The sequence below is a fragment of the Mustela erminea genome, chromosome 16 (genome assembly GCF_009829155.1).
Source record: "Mustela erminea isolate mMusErm1 chromosome 16, mMusErm1.Pri, whole genome shotgun sequence".
Taxonomy (NCBI): domain Eukaryota; kingdom Metazoa; phylum Chordata; class Mammalia; order Carnivora; family Mustelidae; genus Mustela; species Mustela erminea.
Window position 1 is genome coordinate 18,906,455 of NC_045629.1, and position 20,711 is coordinate 18,927,165.

The 20,711-nt window shown below is 37.0% G+C and overlaps 1 protein-coding gene and 1 non-coding gene across 15 annotated transcripts in view; one reads left to right on the forward strand and one right to left on the reverse strand.

Annotated features, from left to right (window-relative positions):
- The first annotated feature begins 62 nt into the window (after positions 1–62).
- The window catches only part of CSPP1 (centrosome and spindle pole associated protein 1), a 168,832-nt gene continuing 148,183 nt past the window's right edge, over positions 63–20,711 (forward strand). For 9 of the 14 annotated variants that reach the window (XM_032315801.1, XM_032315816.1, XM_032315813.1 and 6 more), the window contains exons 1-3: positions 63–277; positions 11,278–11,386; positions 19,163–19,262. In XM_032315801.1, coding sequence (XP_032171692.1) covers positions 264–277; positions 11,278–11,386; positions 19,163–19,262 — 223 coding nt within the window. In that variant the 5' untranslated portion in view covers positions 63–263. Of the gene's footprint in view, positions 278–1,694; positions 1,868–5,517; positions 5,537–11,277; positions 11,387–18,910; positions 18,940–19,162; positions 19,263–20,711 lie in introns of those variants that run through there. The other 5 variants (XM_032315812.1, XM_032315815.1, XM_032315802.1 and 2 more) reach the window with 4 other exon arrangements.
- LOC116575612 lies at positions 17,187–17,319 on the reverse strand. The gene has a single exon (XR_004279869.1). It is a non-coding gene; the product is annotated as a U11 spliceosomal RNA (small nuclear RNA).

Below are 20,711 nucleotides of genomic sequence, written 5' to 3' on the forward strand. Positions count from 1 at the left end.
AGAAGGGCATGTTACCGTTATGCCAGAAACTGGAACGGGTCCTCTTTGTTCGTACTGCGCAGGCTCGGCCTCCGCCATATTAAAAACGGATAGATCCTTAGGCTGTGTTGAGGAGAAAAAGCTTGTTTTTTATGTGGATGTAGACATCTTAAATGTTTGTTAAAAGCCCAAACAATAAGGATGTCTGTGAGAAACTCGAGATATAAGTAGTTCTGGACGCTAGTTGAGACGAAGATAAACGTGGTATCCTTGTTTACTTCCAGATGAGTCACTGCACGTGCGTAAAATTCTGTAGCTTGGTTTGGCACTACGCTTCGCTAGCGGGGAGTTCTCTGACATTCCAAGGAAGCTGTGGAAACTCGTGGAAGGCTATGATGGTGTCTTTTGTCATGTTTGTAAAAGTTAACATCTATATAAGCTATTAGTGTTCCGAAAAAAACAGTACTCCATTCTTAAAATTAGTTTACGATTTAATCTTCAGCATAACTCTGCGATACCTCTTCCTGTCCCCAAGTCCAAATTAATCTCACCAACTTGTTTTCTACCCACAGTTAGTGAAATGTTTAATTACTTTGCTTATTTCCTTATTTTAGATGTTTTTTTCTTCCCCTCCATTCTCCCAACTCCACACTAGATTCTAAGCCCAAAACCCAGGAACCAGTTCTGTGTTCCTTGTTTATTCCTGACACCCAACACAGATGGTCAATAGTTTTTTTGTTTGTTTGGTTTTTGGCCTGGAGTGGAGGAGGGAGGGGAAGAGTAGCATCACAGCTCACCTTTCCAACTTCATCTTAAATCACCCTGAAACTTTGGATGTGTGGACATCGTTGCTTAACTACTCTCCCCTGGTGGCTGTGTTGTTTTGTTTTTTGCTTGGGAGCTGAAATTAATCTAAAAACACAGCTCAGTGATCTCTATCTTGAAATCGTTCTTGACTTCCTCCACTCTCCAATAATGATTCCTTTCAGGTGTCTTTAAATGTCTGTAGGTGCTTCTATAACTGTTACATGGCATTGTACTTATGTATTTGTTTGCTTGGAATTTTTTCTTCCCACTGTAAGCTTCAGAGCTCAGGACGCTCCTCTGAGTTGTGTCCTCCCCTTATAGTACTGTGTATGGCAAATAGTTAAAATAAAAACATTAGAATTAGCGAATCTACACTCCTTCCTGCAGTTTTGACATTAACTTCCATTTGAAGAAAATTTGTTTTTAAAACCCTCTTACAAAGTAATTTAGGATAAAGTATTCTCAGTTCCACTCTCTTGGGAAGCTAGAGATCTCTTTTCTAGAGGTGGCACATGGCCGCTCTGTATTGGAGTGAGTCGCTGTCTGCCATTCTATCTGCCTGTGCTCGCTCTCTCTCCCTCTCTCTCTGAAGAATAAATAAAATCTTTAAAAAAAAAAAAAAAAAATTAGTTATAAAAGCCCAGGACAAACGTTGACCAGACTTCTTGGAGAGGAAAAATACGCAGGAGAGGTGTATGCCAAAACTTTTTCTCTCACTGCCACCCCTACCCTTTATTCTTTCCACGCCGTCTGTGGCTTGGAAGGTTTGGAGGGGCTAGAGTCGATTTAGCTTGGGAAGAATTTCCCAGGATTTAACTTGAGAACCGGTGAGCGTGCTTTGCGGCCTCCGGGACGGCAGGGGGCGCTCCGACTACGCAACCTTACACCCGGCCTAGTGGGGGCGGGGTCGCATTCGTCCGTTGGGGAAGGGCGGGCGGAGGGCTCGGCTTTAGAGGCGGAGTCGGGGCTACTCGGCTTGTCACAGTATTCCGGTGCTGGGCTGCCATCGCTCTCTGTTCTGCCCGCGAAGAGCTTCTCTAGGGCGCTGTGCGTCTTCCCCAACGCAAGCCCGCTCTCCCGAGTAACCCAAGTCAACCACTGGTAGGAAGCGGGCCTGGCGGGGTGTGGTCGGGGGGAGGTGGTGTCCCAGGGTTGGGTTCGCGGCCCCGGGGCGGGAGCAGGGGCAGGGGCAGGGGTAGGGGCTGGGGCTCCCCAGAGGTGGAGGTCTCACGGCTGCCACGCTGGCTGCGGAGCCGGGCTCGCGGGGTTTGAGAGGGCTAGGGTTCTCTGCTAGGTGAGGTCTCGCAGACGCCGGGCTAGGGGCGGTGCCCGACTTACAGGGTTGAGGTCGGTATCTCAGATACAGGATCCTGGTCGGGGTTTCGCAGCAGTTCGGCCGGGGACGTGGGTTCCGGGGGTTTCGCTGCTGCTTGGTGGCTCGGGGACGGTGCCTCAGTTACGCGGTCTGGACTCCGGGGCCCCGGCAGCCACCGCAGCCTTGGGTGCTGTGGAGACCCGGTTGCCTGACGACGCGTTGACGCTTCTTAACGGGGCCGCCACCCACAGCTCCCGCGTGCCTTCCCTCCCCAACAGCCGGCTCTCCGCTGCTGGGCTAAGCCTTCTGGAGCACTTTTCCTTTACTGGGTGCTGGGTAATGGTTAACGTTTATAGAGTGTCCGCTCGACGCGGTTCTCAACGCTTTGCTTTTTTTGCAAGTGAAATTTATTCAATCAGCACAGCGCTGTGAAGTTGGTGCTGTTAATGCTCTGTTTTCCTTAAGCTCGAATCTCTTCTAATTGCCTTCATTTTATGATTGGTGTCTGGAATTGGGATCCAGTTTTCAGTAAACGGGGGACTCATTTCTTGAGAGCAGTGGGACTCATTTCTGGAGGGAAGCTGGCTCTCAGATTATGGGATTCAAAAGTTTACCTTCACTTTCGGCAAACAAACCAACAGTTTCCAAACACCTCGGAAAATGCTAAGAACCTAATAGCAACCCATATAGGTTTGCAAAAAGCCATATATCCTCAGAGGGGTTCCATTTTATATGAAGGAATGGTATAACAAGTTGACAAGCAAGAAGGAATCCCACGAAAACCAGTGAGATGCTGCTTTCTTTTCTGAATATTCTTTCTAGGAGGACACGGGCTCTGTGGTGGTTAAATAGGTTAAATCCTCCCCGGGGATGAAATTTTAGGTCTCCTGCGTACAGATGACCTTCTGAAAGGGAGCAGATGGCTTTAAATAGGCTAAATTGAAAAGGTTGGTTTCAGCACATTTTTACTCAAAGTTCTCGGGCACGTGTGATTTATTACAAACTTTGAGCAGATTTCAGATTATTCTTTTAACATTCTGATTTGCGTTCCCACTGCTATACTGAGTGGGAGGCAAAGGTGTTTGAGCGAGTGTTCTGGCAATTTTGCATAAGTGAAAGGCTAATTTATGCTACTGTTTTTCATCACCATTAAGGATGTAAGTTGCTAAAAGCCTTAATTGTGCTTTTCTGTTTTCACTCTGTCTATATCCTAACCGTCACCCTTCCTCTCTCCCCGCCAGTTACTTGATAGCAACATTTAGAAGGATTTGTCAGAATTTGGGTATGCTCATGGAAGCAAATTGATCCTGTGGATGTCATCTGCTAGGAGAAAAGATTAAATACTTTTCATTTGGTGGAAAGATCTCTAGATGGATGGGAAATGAGAAACATTGTTCTGGTTCACCTCCTCCCTTCTCTTTCTTCTAAGACTTTCGTAGGCTCCTCTCTGCATCCCACGGACATATGTTATCACTCTCTGCTTTTCTGTCCTCAGCCCTGTTCTCCCACTCTAGCTTCTCTTTTTCAAAGGAATATTTTCTCCTATAGCTGTAAAGATCATTTTAAAAACCTACTAAACCTTACCCCTAGCTCCTGTCTTGGACTCTTTTGTGAATTCCAGACATATTCAAATTGTTTTCTTTATATTGCTGCTGGATCTTTTATGGGTATTTCACATCAGTTCCTAACCCCAAGTCTGGCCAGATGTAGCCCTGTGACATGGGGTATTATCTTGTCTAAATCTGATGGCAGGGTTCATATTTTAAACTTTCTGTCTCCCTAGCATCTGAATATTGCCCTCCTAAGAGAGGGGGAGTATTTTCTATTTCTTATGCTTCTAGAGTAGGGAGGAAATTTACCCTTCACTCAAGAGGGAAGAAGATGGCAACATTTTCTCCTCTCTTTGTGATTGAAGAAATGGGGAGAAGAAATTGGGCATACCCCATTATTTCTGGGTCTTCTGTTTTTTTTTTTTTTTTTTTTTTTAGATTCACCAAGGCTTAACACAATGAGTATGTTTTGGTCTGCTTATATTTCTATCTAGATGATAAACAAAAAGGGCCTAAGTTTAAGAATTAGACTTTTTTTTTTTTTTTTTTTTTTAAGATTGTGTTTGTTTATTTGAGAAACAGCAGAGTAGGGCAGGGAGCTTGAAAGGGCATGGGGAGAGGGATAAGCAAACTCCCCACTGAGCAGGGAGCCTGACCCTGAGGGCTCTGTCCCAGGACCCAGGGATCATAACCTGAGCCGAAGGCAGATGCTTAATTGAATGAGCCAACCAGGCACCCCTAAACTTGTTGATTTGGATTATGATAACCAAGTGTCAATTACTGGTGATTTAAATTCCAGTGTATTTTGGAGGCTTTCTTTAAAAAGGTAATTACTGATGTATATAAGTACCATTGAAATATAATGAGTTAATGAAACAGCTCTAATTTGTTGATTTCTCAGTGTCAGGTGTGCCGTGCATTTTATATGTGCCATTTAGTGTTTTCTTCATAACAGCTCTGAAGTAGATATTTTCATTTTACAGATAAGGAAAGTAAGAGGGAGGTTAAGGAGCATATTGAGGTTGGCCACATACGAGTCAATCAATGATGGAATTGGGTTTCAAGTCCAGATCTTTCAGTTAAACTATTTTCTTAAGAACTTTATCATCTGAATACTATGTACATAGCTACTGGGGTAAAAACAACTTGATAAGACTTTAAAAGAAGTTGTGAATGGGGCGCCTGGGTGGCTCAGTGGGTTAAGAAGTTGTGAATGATTTTTACAATGTAGGGTGAAGGAAAATAAAAAATCCCCTTGAGGTTTCTTTCAGCTGATTTTCTTATAACTTAATCTTCAAATTATAAATATTCTTAATCTATTAGGCTGTACTTACCAACACAGTCTATGTGAGTCACTAAATCTTGAATAATTTTGTAGTTGAAATATGTTTTATGTAAGTTGTCATATGCTTGAAGGAGTGATAAAGGAAAAAGTGGTCATGACAGCTGGAAGCTGGGCTGTACTATCACCAAGGCCTTGGTGTTACTAGAAACTGGCTTGACACTAGTGCTTAGGCTTGTTGTTCTTCCACTGAAGATAAACAGTTGCACAGAACATCAACATTCGACAAAGCTCTGTGTCTGGAATAATCAAGAGAAAAACAATACCACTCCATAATCCTGTCCAAACACAGACAAAACATGAATGTTGTCCAAGCTACAGAAAACCAAGCATCCCATCTCACAGCTGATGAGTGATGGCTGCCTCTTAACCAGTTTACAGCTTTAGATAAGGTTTCTTAAGATGTCCAGTCATAGAATTACTCTCACCTTCTGACAGCCTTCAATCCTGAGCAAAGCTCTGTTCCCAAATCACCTAACAAGCTGCAAACCCTATTTGTCTTTTCTAACACCTCCATGTTAAGATACTCCAGATTTCCCCATGGTGAGTATCAAGGATTCATTCCTTTATGTAATGATAAATAAACCGAAGTTTAACCACAGTAGTGTTCCTGGTGGTCTTTGCAGGGCATTGCCAGAAGAAAGCTTATCAGTATCTTTGATTTTTCAATTTAAAGATACTGTAGTCTAATCAGATAGTAGAACAAAATTAGAAGTGATTAAATGTATACTTATATCTAATGAATTTGATATTTTAGTTATGGCATATAGTATACTACTGCTATTGTTTAAAAATATTACTATGGCTACATAAAATCAATTTTAGAATTTATAATGGATGTTAAAGGTTTAGATTAAAGGGAAGCACCTGGGTGGCTCAGTTGGTCGAGGGTCAGACTCTTGATCTTAGCTCAAGTTCTTGATCTCAAGGTCATGAGTTTAAGCCTTGTGTTGGGCCCCGATGCTGGGTGTGAAGCCTACTTAGAAAAGAAAAGAAAAGAAAAAAAAATTTAGACTAAAGGGAAATTTTAAGTATCTTTAAATTCAAGAGAGAACTTCCAAACTTTGAGTTAAATGAACTGTTAATGTAATAATTATTACCAGTGTTATGTGGAGACCTTAGATCAGAGTGAGAGGCTTGTTACTTTTTGTTTTTTAGATAATGACATTTCTGCTTACATTTTGTATAAAATTCTGTTTCAAAGTATGTATTATTCTATCATTTTATTTCTATTGTACATAAAGGAGGGAAATTAGGGGATTTTAAGAAGTGATTTTTTTTTTAAACATGAAAATTACTGTTCACTGTTGAGCTGTTTTGAATTTTTACTAGGAAAAATCTTTTGTCACAATTAGCAAATTAAAAATGGCTTAACTATGTTAACTTTTGTTGGTTTGGAATGTATTTTGTTAAAACCATATTTTAAAATCAGTGTTCTTTTTAGAAGTAAATAATAGACTGAAGTTCATATTATGTACTATTTAATTGATATAAATTTCAACTTTTTTTTAAATGAACATGTCCATCACTGCCAGAAGTTTCCTCATGCCACTTTTTTTTTATTTTTTAAATTAAAAAATTTTTTTTAAATTTTTTTTTTTAAAGATTTTATTTATTTATTTGACAGAGACACACAGTGAGAGAGGGAACAAAGCAGGGAGAAGCAGGCTTTCTGCTGAAGGCAGATGCTTAACGACCGAGACACCCAGGCGCCCCTCAACATTTTTTTTTTTTTTACAAGATTTTATTTATTTATTTGACAGCATGCACAGAGGAAGTGGTGGGCAGAGGGAGAGGGAGAGGGAGAAGCAGGCTCCCCACTGAGCAGAGAGCCTGATAGGAGGCTTTATCCCAGGACCTTGGGATCATGACCTGAGCTAAAGGCAGACATTTAACCCATGCAGCAACCAGGTGCCCCTCAACATTTTTTTTTTTAAAGGTTTTATTCATTCATTTAAACAGAGAAAGAGTGGGGAAGGGGTCGGAACAGGGGAGTGTGCAGAGACAGAGGGAGCAGCAGAAGGAGAGGGAGAAGCAGGCTGTCTACTCAGCAGGGAGCTCAGTGCAGGGTTTTCCATCCCAGAACCCTGGGATCATGACTTGAACTGAAGGCAGATGCTTAACCAGCTAAGTCACCCAGGCACCCCAGTATTTTATTTTTTTTAATTTTAGGTAAAGCTTGCTTTTCTATATTTTTACAAGTTATTGTCTCCTAAGTATTAAATTCAGTATATGCTTTTTTTCCCCCCTTTAACTCTTACATTTGAAATTGTTGACTAGTTCTTTCTTGTATCTCTTCTTTTCCTTCCAAATTATGTTGATTTGGTTTTCTTTATATCCTTCTTTTAAATATTCCTCTCTATTTTTTTCCAGCTTCTTCTGTAACCCCCTCAAGAGAACATTGCCTGACATTTAGTTCTGGGTCATCTCTTTTGTCCTTGTTCATGCTCATTTCAGCTTAAACTATTACTTTAACATAATCAACTCTTAAACATTTCGGATGTGGTGGTCTTCCCTGAATGTGTCTTGAATTTCTAAGTATCTGCTGGAAATTTCCATTAGCATATCTTTTTAACTCCAATTTAACATATCTAAACCAAACCAGGCCAAAAAACTTCTTGTGACCCACTCCTGTTAAGGATTCTTCTTGTTTTAAAAAAAAAAAAAAAAAGATTTTATTTATTTATTTGACAGACAGCGATCACAAGTAGACAGAGAAGCAGGCAGAGAGAGAGGGGGAAGCAGGCTCCCTACTGAGCAGAGAGCCTGGATCTGGGGCTTGATTCCCTGAGATCATGACTTGAGCCTAAGGCAGAGACTTTGACCCACTGAACCACCAGGCGCCCCCTGTTAAGGATTCTATCCATATTTAGCTTCCAGGACTTAAAACCGTTGTCATCAGTGACTCTTTCTTTCTTGCCACACATCTAATTAGTCACTAAGTTTCATGTTTTTGAAAAAAAAAAAAAAAAAAGTTAAAAAAAATTCCAAGTTCAATGAGGAAAGAATAGTGTAAAAAAGTAATGTTAGAATAATTTTATATCCATGTGTAAAAAATTAAACCTTGATGACTTAACTGCACCATTTGCAAAAATTAACTTGAAATGGATCAGACTTAAATATAAGAGAAAACTAGAAAACTTCTAAAAAGGTAGAAGAAAATATCTGCAATTTTGGGTTAGGAAAAGTTTCCTACATAGGACACCAGAAAGCACAAATGATTCAGAATTGATGAAAAGTGAATGAATTAGTGATTAAATTAATTGGACTTCATACAAATTAAAAACTTTTGCTCTTTAGAAGACATCATCACACAGATGTTTACAGCAGCTTTATTCATAGTTGCTAAAACCTGGAAGTAACAAAAAATTTGGAGTACATGAGTGGCTAACCACACAATATATTATTCAGTGCTAAAAAGAAATGAGCTACAAAGACATGAAAAGACATGGAGTAACCTTGGGTGCATATAAGTGAAAGTAGACCGTGTGAAGTCTACGTACTGTGTGATTCCAACTGTTTGACTCTGCAGAGTAGGCAAGCAGTAAAAAGATCAGTGGTTGCCAGGGTTCAGAGCAGAGGGAGGAATGATAGGTGTAACACAGAGGGTTTGGGGGACAGTGAAGCTATTATGTATGAAACTGCCATAGTAGATAAATGTTATTATATTTATGTATGAACCATAGAATGGATAACACCAAGGTAAACCATAATGTAAACTATGAACTTTGAGTGCTAATGATATATTAATGTATGTTCATCATTGATAACAAGTGTACTAGTTGGGTGGGGGATATTGATAATGGGGGAGGCTGTGCATGTATGAAGGGTTATATGGAAAATCTGTACCTTATGTTCAGTTGTGCTCTGAGCCTAAAACTGCTCTAAAAAGTCTTATTAAAGAAAGAAGGCAGTAAGAAAACTTAAACCATACACTGAGAAAAAATATTTACAAACCATGTTTGATAAAAAACTGGTGTCTTCTATATATAAAGACCTATAATAAAGCAATTTAATTTTAAAAATAGGCATAAGATATGAAGAGACATTTTGCCAGTGGTTAAATACATGGATCTACAAACGGCAGATAAACACAGAAAAAGATGCTCAATATTGTAGTCTTTAAAGTAATGCAGAGTAAAACCACAATCTGATACTATTACATAGTCAATGACTGAGGATCAAAAATGAAATGACTAAGATTCAAAAGCCTGAAAAAACCCAGGGTTGATCAGGATGCACTGCTGGTTGCAATGTAAAATGGTCCAGCTATGTCATACTTACAGGAAGAGTTCTCCAGTTCCTCAAAATGTGAAACATGTTACATATGACTCAGTAATTCCACTCCTAGGTACATACCTAGCAGAACTCAAAGCATATGACCATGCAAAAACCTGAACACAAATGTTCATAGCAGCATTATTCATAAATAGCCCTCAGTTAGAAACAATCCAGATGTTCCATAATGGGTAAATAGGTAAACTGGAATTTCTGTACGATTGTATACTGCTTAGCAATAAAAATTCCTGCTACTTACTGATAGATGTAACTACAAGGATGAATCTCAAAAACATTTTTAAGTGAAAGAAGTCAGACTACATATTATATGATCAATTATATGAAATTTCTGCATTAATCAAAAACTGTAGAAACAGAAAACAGATTGGTGGTTGCCTGAGTGGAGTGGAGTAAGAACTGACTACAAAACAGCACAGGGGAACTTCTTGGGGTCATAGAGGCATTAGAAAATGTGGTTATGGTGATAATTACACAACCATGAATTCACCAAAACTTAGGGAAACTGTTCAGTAAAGTGAGTAAATTTATGAATTTAAAAACAGTTCCAGACCTCACTGTAAAAAGAAAGGAATTCATGAGTCTATACTGATAATAAGCTGATAAAGACATGTGGAGGAAGGAAGGGCTTGTAGAATAGCATAAGTGCCAACTGGTAAATAAATACGCAGGGAGTGGTAGAATTGGAATATTAGAATTTTGTAGCCCTCTTGATTGAAAGATTGGATCAGTTAAGAATCACCAGTTGTTGCTACATCTAGGAAATTTTGAGCGGAAGTGTTTGCATGGTCTAAATGTATCTCCCTTTGGGCTGCATATTAGTTACAAGGGAAAGTAATGCAGAAATCAGACAGCATATAGACCAGGCAATCAAAAATAATATAACTAATGAAGGGCAAATGGACATGCATGTCTCTAATTGTTGACACTTTGAAAGGACTCATCACCACTTAAGTAGTATTTCACCTGAGAATGCATAAATTGAATTTCAGTTAAAAAGGTACAGTAGGCAAACCCCAAAAGGGGACGTTCTATTTGAAGTGTTCATGTTAGTTGGGCCATATTAAAACAAAAAACAAAAAACAAACAAACAAAAAACAAACAGTATTATGAGACAAAGGAAGATTGTGGAAACGTTCCAGATTAAAGGAGGCTAATGACACATAACAAAGAGTTGCAGCACTTGACCTGGACTGGATCTTGAGCTGGAGGGAGAGAAAAATAAGCTGTAAAGGACATTTGACAAAATTGGAACACGGATAGTGGATTAGATACAAAAAACAGTGTTGCTGAAGTTGATAATTATATTGAAGTCTGTAAGAACAAGCTAATTCTTAATATACTCATAAGTGTTTAGGGGTAAATGTATGTAATTCATCCTCTGAAAAATTTTAGAGGAAATTGTTTATGTAGAGAGAATGAACTTGTGTGCACAAGGAGCAAAGCAAGTTGTGCAAAAATCTTGAAATAGGTAAAGAATATACCAAGATTCATTGTGCTTTTCTTTTTTTAAAGAATTATTTTTATTAACATATAATGTATTATTTGCCCCAGGGGTACAGGTCTTTGAATCATCAGACTTACACATTTCACAGTACTCACTATAGCACATTGTTCTGTTCTTATTGTAACTTCTTTTGTTAAGTTTGAAATTACTGCCAAATAATTAAAGCACTTTTTTAAAAGGTTTTTGTTTTTGTTTTTTTGACTTATGGATCAAAGTGTGTGTGTGAATGTGAGGGAGAGAGAAAGAGATGATAATGGTAGTTGTGAATATTCTTTTTTATATCTTTTCAGATATTTAGTATGTATGTCATAGGTTTTGGGGGCGGGTTGGGAGAGAAGCAAGCGGGCATATTTTGGCCAAGCTTATATGAATTTCTCAGTTTGGTAAGTGAAATTGAATACTGTATGTGGGCTAAGTCTACATGTTGTTAATTATCCTAAAAATATTGTATAGCTGTGCTGATTCAAGTTTTGTTTTTCAGTATCTGCAAAATGGCTGATAATTTGGATGAGTTTATTGAAGAGCAAAAAGCCAAACTGGCCAAAGACAAGGCAGAATTGGAAAGTGATCCACCTTATATGGAAATGAAGGTAAAGTTAATAATTTTTTTTAGCATGTTTCATTAAAATTGTCTCTGAAGATTAGCTTTTTGTAAGTGCGAAACTCCTTTTCAATGAGTGAGAATCTTCTGTTTCATACTTTTGTTTGGGTGTCTTGTCACCGAGTCTGAGAGCCTGATACTGGACAAGATCGTGTTGATTATGAATGTAGTTTTTCTGTTGTGTTGTTTTATATCTCACCATTTCTTCTGTCTTACTAGGGATTAATTAATAATTGTTGTGCTTCATAAAATGATTAGGAGACTACTTCTAGTATGAGGAACTTTCAGAATATGATAGATACAAAAAAAAGTTCTCATATTCTATGTATCTAAATGAAAAATACAACTTCAATAAATTAGTGTCTTAAAAATTTTTTTTTTAAATCTACAAAAGTGAATTTATTGAAATAGTTTATTTTGGTATATTTGCTTTCCAGATTAGAATTTGTTCAACTGTTTCTGAAAACAGTGTTTGAAAAAACTTCCTTAAAGCTTTCCTAGTTTTGGTGAAAGAGTAATTTGATCCATTTAGGAAATACTTACTGAGTCTGTGCTAGGTACTATGCTAAGCTCTACTATAGCACTAATCTAGATAGATGGGGCACCTTGTCTCTTAAGCTCAGTGTATTGATAAGATACAGGATGTAGATTAATCTTGTTTTAATACAGTCCATTGTAATCAAAGTCCCCATATCTATTGGCTAACCCGACAGCCCTGGCTTACCTATTGCCCCATGTCTCATCTGGTTCAGCATTTGTCTTGGGCAAAGGTATGGAAAGTATGGGCATCTGGTTGACATGATAAATAATATGGTCACCCTAATTATGAGGGAATTTTACTTAAATAGATAACATTTATTGTGTGCTAGTTATGGAAGAGGCTTAATCTTTTATTCTGTTTTTTTTTTTAATTCAGTATAATTAACATACAGTATTATATTAGTTTCTGGCGTACAGTATAGTGGTTCAGCAGTTCTATACATTACTCAGTGCTCATCATTCTAAGTATATGCCTAATGCTCTTCCCCTCCCACCTACCTCCCCTCTGGCAACCACCAGTTCTCCAAATTTAAAAGCCTGTTTTTGTTTGTCTTTTTTCCTTTGTTTTGTTTCTTAAATTCTATGTATGAGTAAAATCGTATGGTATTTGTCTTTCTCTGATTGACTTATTTCACTTAGTTTAATACCCTCTAGATTCATCCATGTTGTTTGCAAATGGTGAGAGTTCATTCTTTTTTATGGGTGAGCAGTACTCCATGGGGTGTATATGTATGTGTGTGTAACTGTGGATAAATGCTTGGGTTGTTTCCATATCTTGCTCTTGTAAATAATACTGCAGTAAACATAGGGTTGCACGTATCTTTTTGAATTAATGTTTTCATTTGCTTTGGGTAAATACCCAGTAGTGGAAATAATGGATCATATGGTAATTTTACTTTTAATTTTTTGAGGAACCTCCACACTGATTTCCACAGTGGCTACACCGGTTTGCATTTTTTCTCCACATCCTCACTAGTACCAGCAGTACATGATTTTTTCTCCACATCCTCACTAACACTTGTTTCTTGTGTTTTTTATTGTTGCCATCCTGACAGGTGTTAAGGTGTTATCTCATTGTGGTTTTGATTTGCATTTCTCTGATGGTTAGTGATGGTGAACATCTGTATGTCTTTTTAGGAAAAATGTGTATCCAGGTCCTTTACCCATTTTTGAATTGGGTTTTTGGAGTTGTTGTATTAAATTCTTCGTTTATTTTGGATATTAACCTGGTATTGGCTATATCATTTGCAAATACCTTTTTCCATTCGGTGGGTTGTCTTATTTTTTTACTGTGTTTTTTTAGTCACCATAAAATACATCATTAGTTTTTGATGCTTCCAAGATTAGTTGTTTATGTGCAATTAATGCAATTAATAGTGCTCCATCCAATACGTACACTCCTTAATACCCACCAGCAGGCTCACCCATCCCCCGACTCTCTCCCCTCTGAAAAAAAACCCTTAGTTTGTTTCTCAGAGTCCACAGTCTATCATGGTTTGTCTGCTCCTCTGATTTCCCCAATTCACTTTTCCTTTCCTTGTTCTAATGTCTTCCGTGTTATTCCTTATGTTCCACAAGTAAGTGAAACCGTATAATTGACTCTCTCTGCTTGGTTTATTTCACTCAGCATAATCTTTTCCATTCCCATCCTTGTTGATGCAAAAGTTGGACATTTATCCTTTTTTCATGGCTGAGTACTATTCCATTGTATGTATGAACCACAGCCTCTTTATCCATTTATCTGTTGAAGGGCATCTCAGCTCTTTCCACAGTTTGGCTATTGTGGGGGTTGTCTTTTTGTTTTGTTGATGATTTCCTTTGCTGTGGGGAAACTTTGTTTTGATGCAGTTCCAATAGTTAAATTTTGCCGAAGGACACATATCTAGAAAAATCACGGTAAGGCCCATGTTTTAAGATCTTATTGCCTGTATTTTCTTCTAGGAGTTTTATGGTTTCAGACCTCACATTTAGGTCCTAATCCATTTTGAGTTTATTTTTGTGTATGGTGTGAGAAAAGTCATCCAGTTTCTTTCATTCGCACGTTGCTGTCCAGTTTCCCCAACACCATTTGTGTAAGAGACTGTCTTTTTCCCCTTGCATATTCATGCCTCTGCTGCTGCTGAGGATTAATTGACCACATATTTCTGGGCTTTCTAGTCTATTCTATTGATCTGTGTGTCTATTTTTATACCACAACCATACTACTTTTATAATTAGAGCCTCCTAGTATATCTTGAAATCTGGGATTATGGTACTTCCAGTATTTTGGTTTCTTTTTAAGTTTGCTTTGGCTTTTGGGGTCTTTGTGGTTTCATACAAATTTTAGGATGATTCTATTTCTGTGAAAAATGCTGTTGGTATTTTGATAGAAATTGCATTAAATCTGTAGATTGCTTTGGGTAGTATAGATATTTGAACAAAGTTTGGTTTTCCAGTCCATTCCAGAGCATGGAATATCTAACCATTTGTTCATGTTGTCTTCAATTTCTTTCATCACAGTTTTATAGTTTTTACAGTCTAAGTCTTTCACTTCCTTAATTAAGTTTATTCCTAGGTATTATTTTGGTGTAGTTATAAATGAAATTGTGTTTTTTTTTTTTAACCCAATTTTTAAAAATTGATTTAAAAATTTTTTTTTATTAACATATAATTTGTTATTAGCCCCAGGGGTTATAGGTCTGTGAATCACTAGGTTTACACTTCACAGCACTCACCGCAGCACCTACCTTCCCCAGTGTCCATAACCCAATCACCCTCTCTACCCCCCTGAAATTGTTTTCTTGATTTCTGTTTCATGATAGAAACGCAATGGGTTTCTGAATATTGTTTTTTGTTTTTTTTTTTTTAAACCTGTGGCCTTGTAGGTTTTCTGTATTTAATATCATCTACAAATAGTGAAAGTTTTACTTCTTCCTTACCATTTTGGAGGCCTTTTATTTCTTTAACTTGTCTGATTGCTGTGGCTAGGACTTTCAGTATTAATAAGTTGAGTAAAAGTGGTAAAAGTGGACATCCCTGTTTTGTTCCTGATATTAGGGGGCAAGCATCAATTTTTCTGTTAATGTTGTTAGCTCTGGGATTTTCCCATATGGCCTTTGTTATGTTGCGGTATGTTCCCTCTAACTAGTTTGGTGAGAGTTTTTATCATAAGTGGATGTTGTACCTTGTCCAATGCTTTTTCTGCATCTACAGAAATGTATATATAGTTTTATCCTTTCTCTTGTTGATTTTATGTATTGTTTTGATTTGTGAATATTGAACTACCCTTGCATCCCAGAAATAAATCCCACTTGATCGTAGTGAACGTTTTTTTCTAAATATAGTGTTGAATTTGGTTTGCTAATATTTCTTTGAGGACTTTTGCATCTATATTCACTAGAAGTATGGGCCAGTAGTTCTCTTTTGGTATTGTCTTTATTTGATTTGAGAATGAATTTGGGAACTTTCCTTCCTCTTCTGTTTTTTGGAATAGTTTGAAAAGAATAGGTATTAACTCTTCTTTAAAATGTTTGGTAGAATTCACCTGTGAAGCCATCTGATCTTGGACTTTTGTTCGTTGGCAGTTTTTGATTACTGTTTCAATTTCATTGCTGGTAATTGGTCTGGACACATTTTCTTTGACTTCCTGATTCAGATTTGGAACATTGTATGTTTCTAGGAATTGATCTATTCTAGGTTGTCTAATGTGTAGGCATATATTTTTTCATATTCTTTTATATTTCTGTGGTGTTGGTTGTTTCTCCTTTCATTTCTGATTTTGTTGATTTGAGCCCTCTTTTTTGGTGAGTCTGGCTAAAGGCTTATCAGATTTTGTTGATTTTTACAATGAACCACCTTCTGGTTTCATTGATCTGTTGTTTTTTTAGTTTCTATTTCATTTATTTCTGCTCTATTTCATTTATTTCTTTATTGTTTTCTTCTTTCTACTGGTTTGGGGTTTTGTTTGATGTAAGGTTAGGTTACTCTTTTGAGATTTTTCTTGCTTCTTGAATTAGGTATATATTGCTTATAATCTTGCTTTTTAGAACAGCTTTTGCTGTATCCCAAACATTTTGGTCCATCATGTTTTCATTTTTATTCGTCTCTGTGTATTTTTAAATTTCATTTATATCTTGGGTGACCCATTCATTGTTTAGTAGCATGTTATTTAACCTGCATGTATTTGTCTTCATTCCAGTTTTTTTTTCTTTCTTGTGGTTGATTTCTAGTTTCATATCATTATGGCCAGAAAAGATGCATGATATGACTAAATTTAATCTTTTTGAATTTGTTGGGACTTGTTGCCTAATATGTGATGTATTCTGGAGAATGTTTCATGTACACTTGAAAGGATTGTGTATTCTGCTGTTTTAGGATGAAATGTTTCTGAACGTATCTGTTAGATGCACCTGTTCAATGTGTCATTTGAAGCCACTGTTTTCCTTGTTAATTTTCTGTAAAGATGATCTATCTGTTGTTGTTAGTAGGGTGTTAAAGTCTCCTGTTACTAGTATTACTACCAATACTATCATTACTATCAGTAGTAGTATTGATTGGTACTTCCTTTATGTTAATTAATAGCTACTTTATGTATTTGGGTGCTCCCATGTTGGGCGCATAAATATTTACAATTGTTCTGTATTCTTGTTGAGTTAATCCCTTTATGATTGTGTAGTATTCTTTTTTTTTTTTTAAAGATTTTTATTTTATTTATTTGACAGACAGAGATCACAAGTAGGCAGAGAGGCAGGCAGAGAGAGAGAGGAGAGCAGGCTCCCCACTGAGCAGAGAGCCCGATATGGGGCTTGATCCCAGGACCCTGAGATCATGACCTGAGCCGAAGGCAGCGGCTTAACCCACTGAGCCACGCAGGCACCCCTCTTTTTCTCCTGTTACAGTGTTTGTTTTTGTTTTTTTTTTCTTAAGATTTTATTTGTGTATTTGACAAGTAGGCAGAGAGGCAGGCAGAGAGGGTGGGGGAGGCAGGCTCCCTGCTGAGCAGAGAGCTGGATGAGGGGCTCAATTTCAGGACTCTGAGATCATGACCTGAGCCAAAGGCGGAGGCTTAACACATTGAGCCACCCAGGCGCCCCTGCAGTCTTTGTACTTCAATTTGAATGATAAATATTTTTCTATCTCTTCACTTTCTATCTGTCTATATCTTTTGGTCTTAAAAGAGTCTCTTGTAGGCAGCATATATATTATGTCTTGCCTTTTTTTTTTTTTTTCCCTTCCCTTTTCTTTCTTTTTCTTTTTTTTTTTTTTTTAAATGGGGCACTGGGACCAATGATCACAGCTGCTCAGACACCAGAAAATTATGATTCTGAAATCTCTTGATGTCCATTTCACAGGAAGAGCAATGCAACTGCCCAACATGTGCCACTCATGACACAGCCCTTTTTTGTGTGTCTTGCTTTTTTATCTGTTTTGTACCCCATGTCTTTTTGGAGCATTTAGTCCATTTAGACTCAAAGTATTTATTGATAGGTATGTACTTACTGCCATTTTCTTAATTGTTTTAGTAGTTCTTTGTTCCTTTCTTCTCTTGCTCTCTTGTGCTTTGATGGGCTTTTTCCAGCGATATTCTTGTAGGTTTATATATTACTTTAGGCTTATATGTAACATCTTATGCATATAGCAAGCAGTCTATATTAAGTTAATGGTTGCTTAAGTTTGAACCCATTATAAAGCACTAGATTTTTACTCCCATCTCCCCTATGTTTTAGTTATATAGTGTCATATTTTACATTCTTTTATTTTGTGAATCCCATTACTTACCTTTTATAGATATATATTTTAAAAAGATTTTGTTCGTTTGAGACAGAGCACAAGAGAGCACAAGCAGGGGGAGGGGCAGAGGGAGAGGGGAGAAGCAGGCCATCCGCTGAGCAGGGAGGCTGATGTGGGGCTTCATCATAGGACCCTGGAATCATAACCTGAGCTGAAGGCAGATGCTTAAGTGACTGAGCCACCCAGGTGCCCATATAGATGTATTTGATTTTACTTCTTTTGTGCTTTAACCTCTGTATTGGTTTTATAAGGGATTATTCTGTTTTACTATGTTAATATGTAGCTGTGAAATTTTTTCCTTTTCTACTTATCTTATTCCTGCTATGACCTTTCCTTTCCACACAAAGAATCCCCTTTAACATTTCTTGTAAGGCTAGTTTAGTGGTAATGAATTCCTTTAAGTTTTGTTTGTCTGGAAACCTTTATCTTCTATTCTGAATGCTAGCCTTGCTGGATAGATTATTCTTTGGTGCAGGGTTTTTCCTTTCATGGATGAGACTTAGTTTTAAGAGGCTACATTTATGATTCACATGAATCTATGAGATAGATACTGTTATGCTTATTTTCTAAGTGAGTAAACTGAGTTATGGGGAAGTTCATGTCACAGAGTTAGTAGAAGTAGGCTTTGATTTCTGACATCCTGACTGTAATACTTGCTCTCTTAACCATCATACTCCGTTGCCGGCTTTCCATAAAACCGCTTTGGTCAAGGAGTTGTGTCAAGGACTTTCATGTATTATCTTACTGAATCATAATATCCCTGCTAAGTATGTGGACTATTTTTGTTTTACAGATCACAAAAGTGAAGCTCAAAGGGGTTAATTCATCCAAGTACACACAGTGGTGGCTTCATGGTCCAGCCCTGAAGTCTGTGGTTATGAACTACTCTTTTCTTAGGACTAGGTTATAGTGTTTGAAAAGAGTTATTACATATAATTTTATTAAAATTATTATTGTTAAGTAGTACATAAATCATGATCTTTAAGTCTTAATTCAAGTATCACTGCTCAGTTAGGTCTTTCAGTCCCTCCTGCATCATTTATGGCTGTTCTTACCATGCTTCATTTTTCCCCATAGACCTTACCGGTTACTCTCTATGTATTACATAGTCTACTTACATATTATGTTTATCGTTTGTCCCCTCAGTAGTTTGAATTCTATGATGGCAGAGATTCTCATATGTTCTTTTCATTTGTGTTTCCAGTGCCTGGGACACTATGTAGTAGGAACTCAGTGAGTATTTGTTGTTAAATGAATTCTAATATTTAATTAGAATTTACTACATTTATTACAGTGTTAAATACTTTTGGTTAATTCCTCAAATGTAACACTTAAATTTTTTCTATGATGCATTATGTAATTTGGTCAAGTCATTTAATTAGAGTGTTGAGTGTACAGTGTATATTTAATGTAGATTATTTTCCCCTTACTTTTGTAAATATAATGTCTCTTTCAGGGAAAGGCATCGGAGAAGCTTTCTGAAAACAGTAAAATATTAATCTCCATGGCTAAGGAAAACATACCACCAAACAGTCAACAGACCAGGAATTCTTTAGGTATGTCATTAGGTTTGTCAAATTGATTTTAAAGTATTCTTAGCAGGCTGTTGTGAAAGAGCTTTGTATTTTCAGAAAAAAAGATTTCTTTGGAATTGCAGTAACTCTTTGATTTCTGGAATCTTACATATGACTGTACTGTCTGCAAAGGAAATATAATGCATACTGAGAACCACCTACCCATTTTAAATGATATTCTTTTATAATCTATGGGAATCATGGCAGTAAGTATATACAATATAGTTAAAAATTAATTGAAAAATTTGAATGGAATTTGTGTGTGAGAGGATAAATGTGTTAACTACATAAAAATGATGGATGTTTATTTAAAAATCAGAGATGCTTAGAGGCTACAAAATGCTATTTAGTGAACATTTTAATTATAGATTACTATATTAGAATTGTACAAAAGTTAATATTGCAGCTATACTGAGTTTTTTTTTTATCATGGTCTGTTGTGAAAATATGTAGAGATTTTTTAATGAAGTATAAATAACATTACAGTGTTATTATATTCAGGTGTACAAACAATTGAACAATTCTGTATATTACTCGTTGCTTACCACGATAAGGTCATCATACAACATTATTGTGGTATTACTGACTCTATTCCTTATGCTATATTTTTCATCTTTGTTTGGATTTTTATCTATTTCACCTGTCCCCTCATTCACTTCACCTTTGGCAACCACCAGTTCAGTTTGCTATATTTGAGCTGGTTTTTCTGTTTGCTTTGTTTTTTAGATTCACATGTAAGTGAAATGATATAGTATTTGTCTTTCTCTGTCTGACTTATTTCAATTACCACAATACCCTTTAGATCCATCCGTGTTGTTGCAAGTGGCAAGATCTTGCCCTTTCTTATGGCTAATATTCATTTCTTATATGTAACCACGTCATCTTTATACTTTTGCTGTTGATGGATACTGGGTTGCTTCCCTATCTTTTTATTGTAAATAATACTGTAGTGCGCTTAGGGGTGATATCTTTTCAAAATAACATTTTTGTTTTGTTTGGTTAAGTAACCAGTGATGAAATTACTAGGTCATATGTTATGTTTATTTTTAATTTTTTGAGCCATCTCCATGCTGTTTTCTATGATGGCTAAACCAGTTTACATTCACACCAGTAGTGTACAAAGGTTCCTTTTTCTCCACGTGATTTTCTCCACATGCTTTTTCTTCACTTGTTGTTCCTTATGTTTTGATTGTAGCCATTCTGGCAGGTATAAATATGGTTTTGATTTGTATTTCCCTGTTGATTTATGGTGATGAACATCTTTTTATGTGTCTGTTGGTTATCTTTATGTCTTCTTTGGAAAAATGTCTCTTCCTGTCTTCTGCCCATTTTTTAACTATATTACATGTTTTGTTTTGTTGGGTTTTTTTTGGTGTTGCCTTAGTTCTTTATATATTTTTGGTATTAAACCCCTTACTGGATGAATTGTTG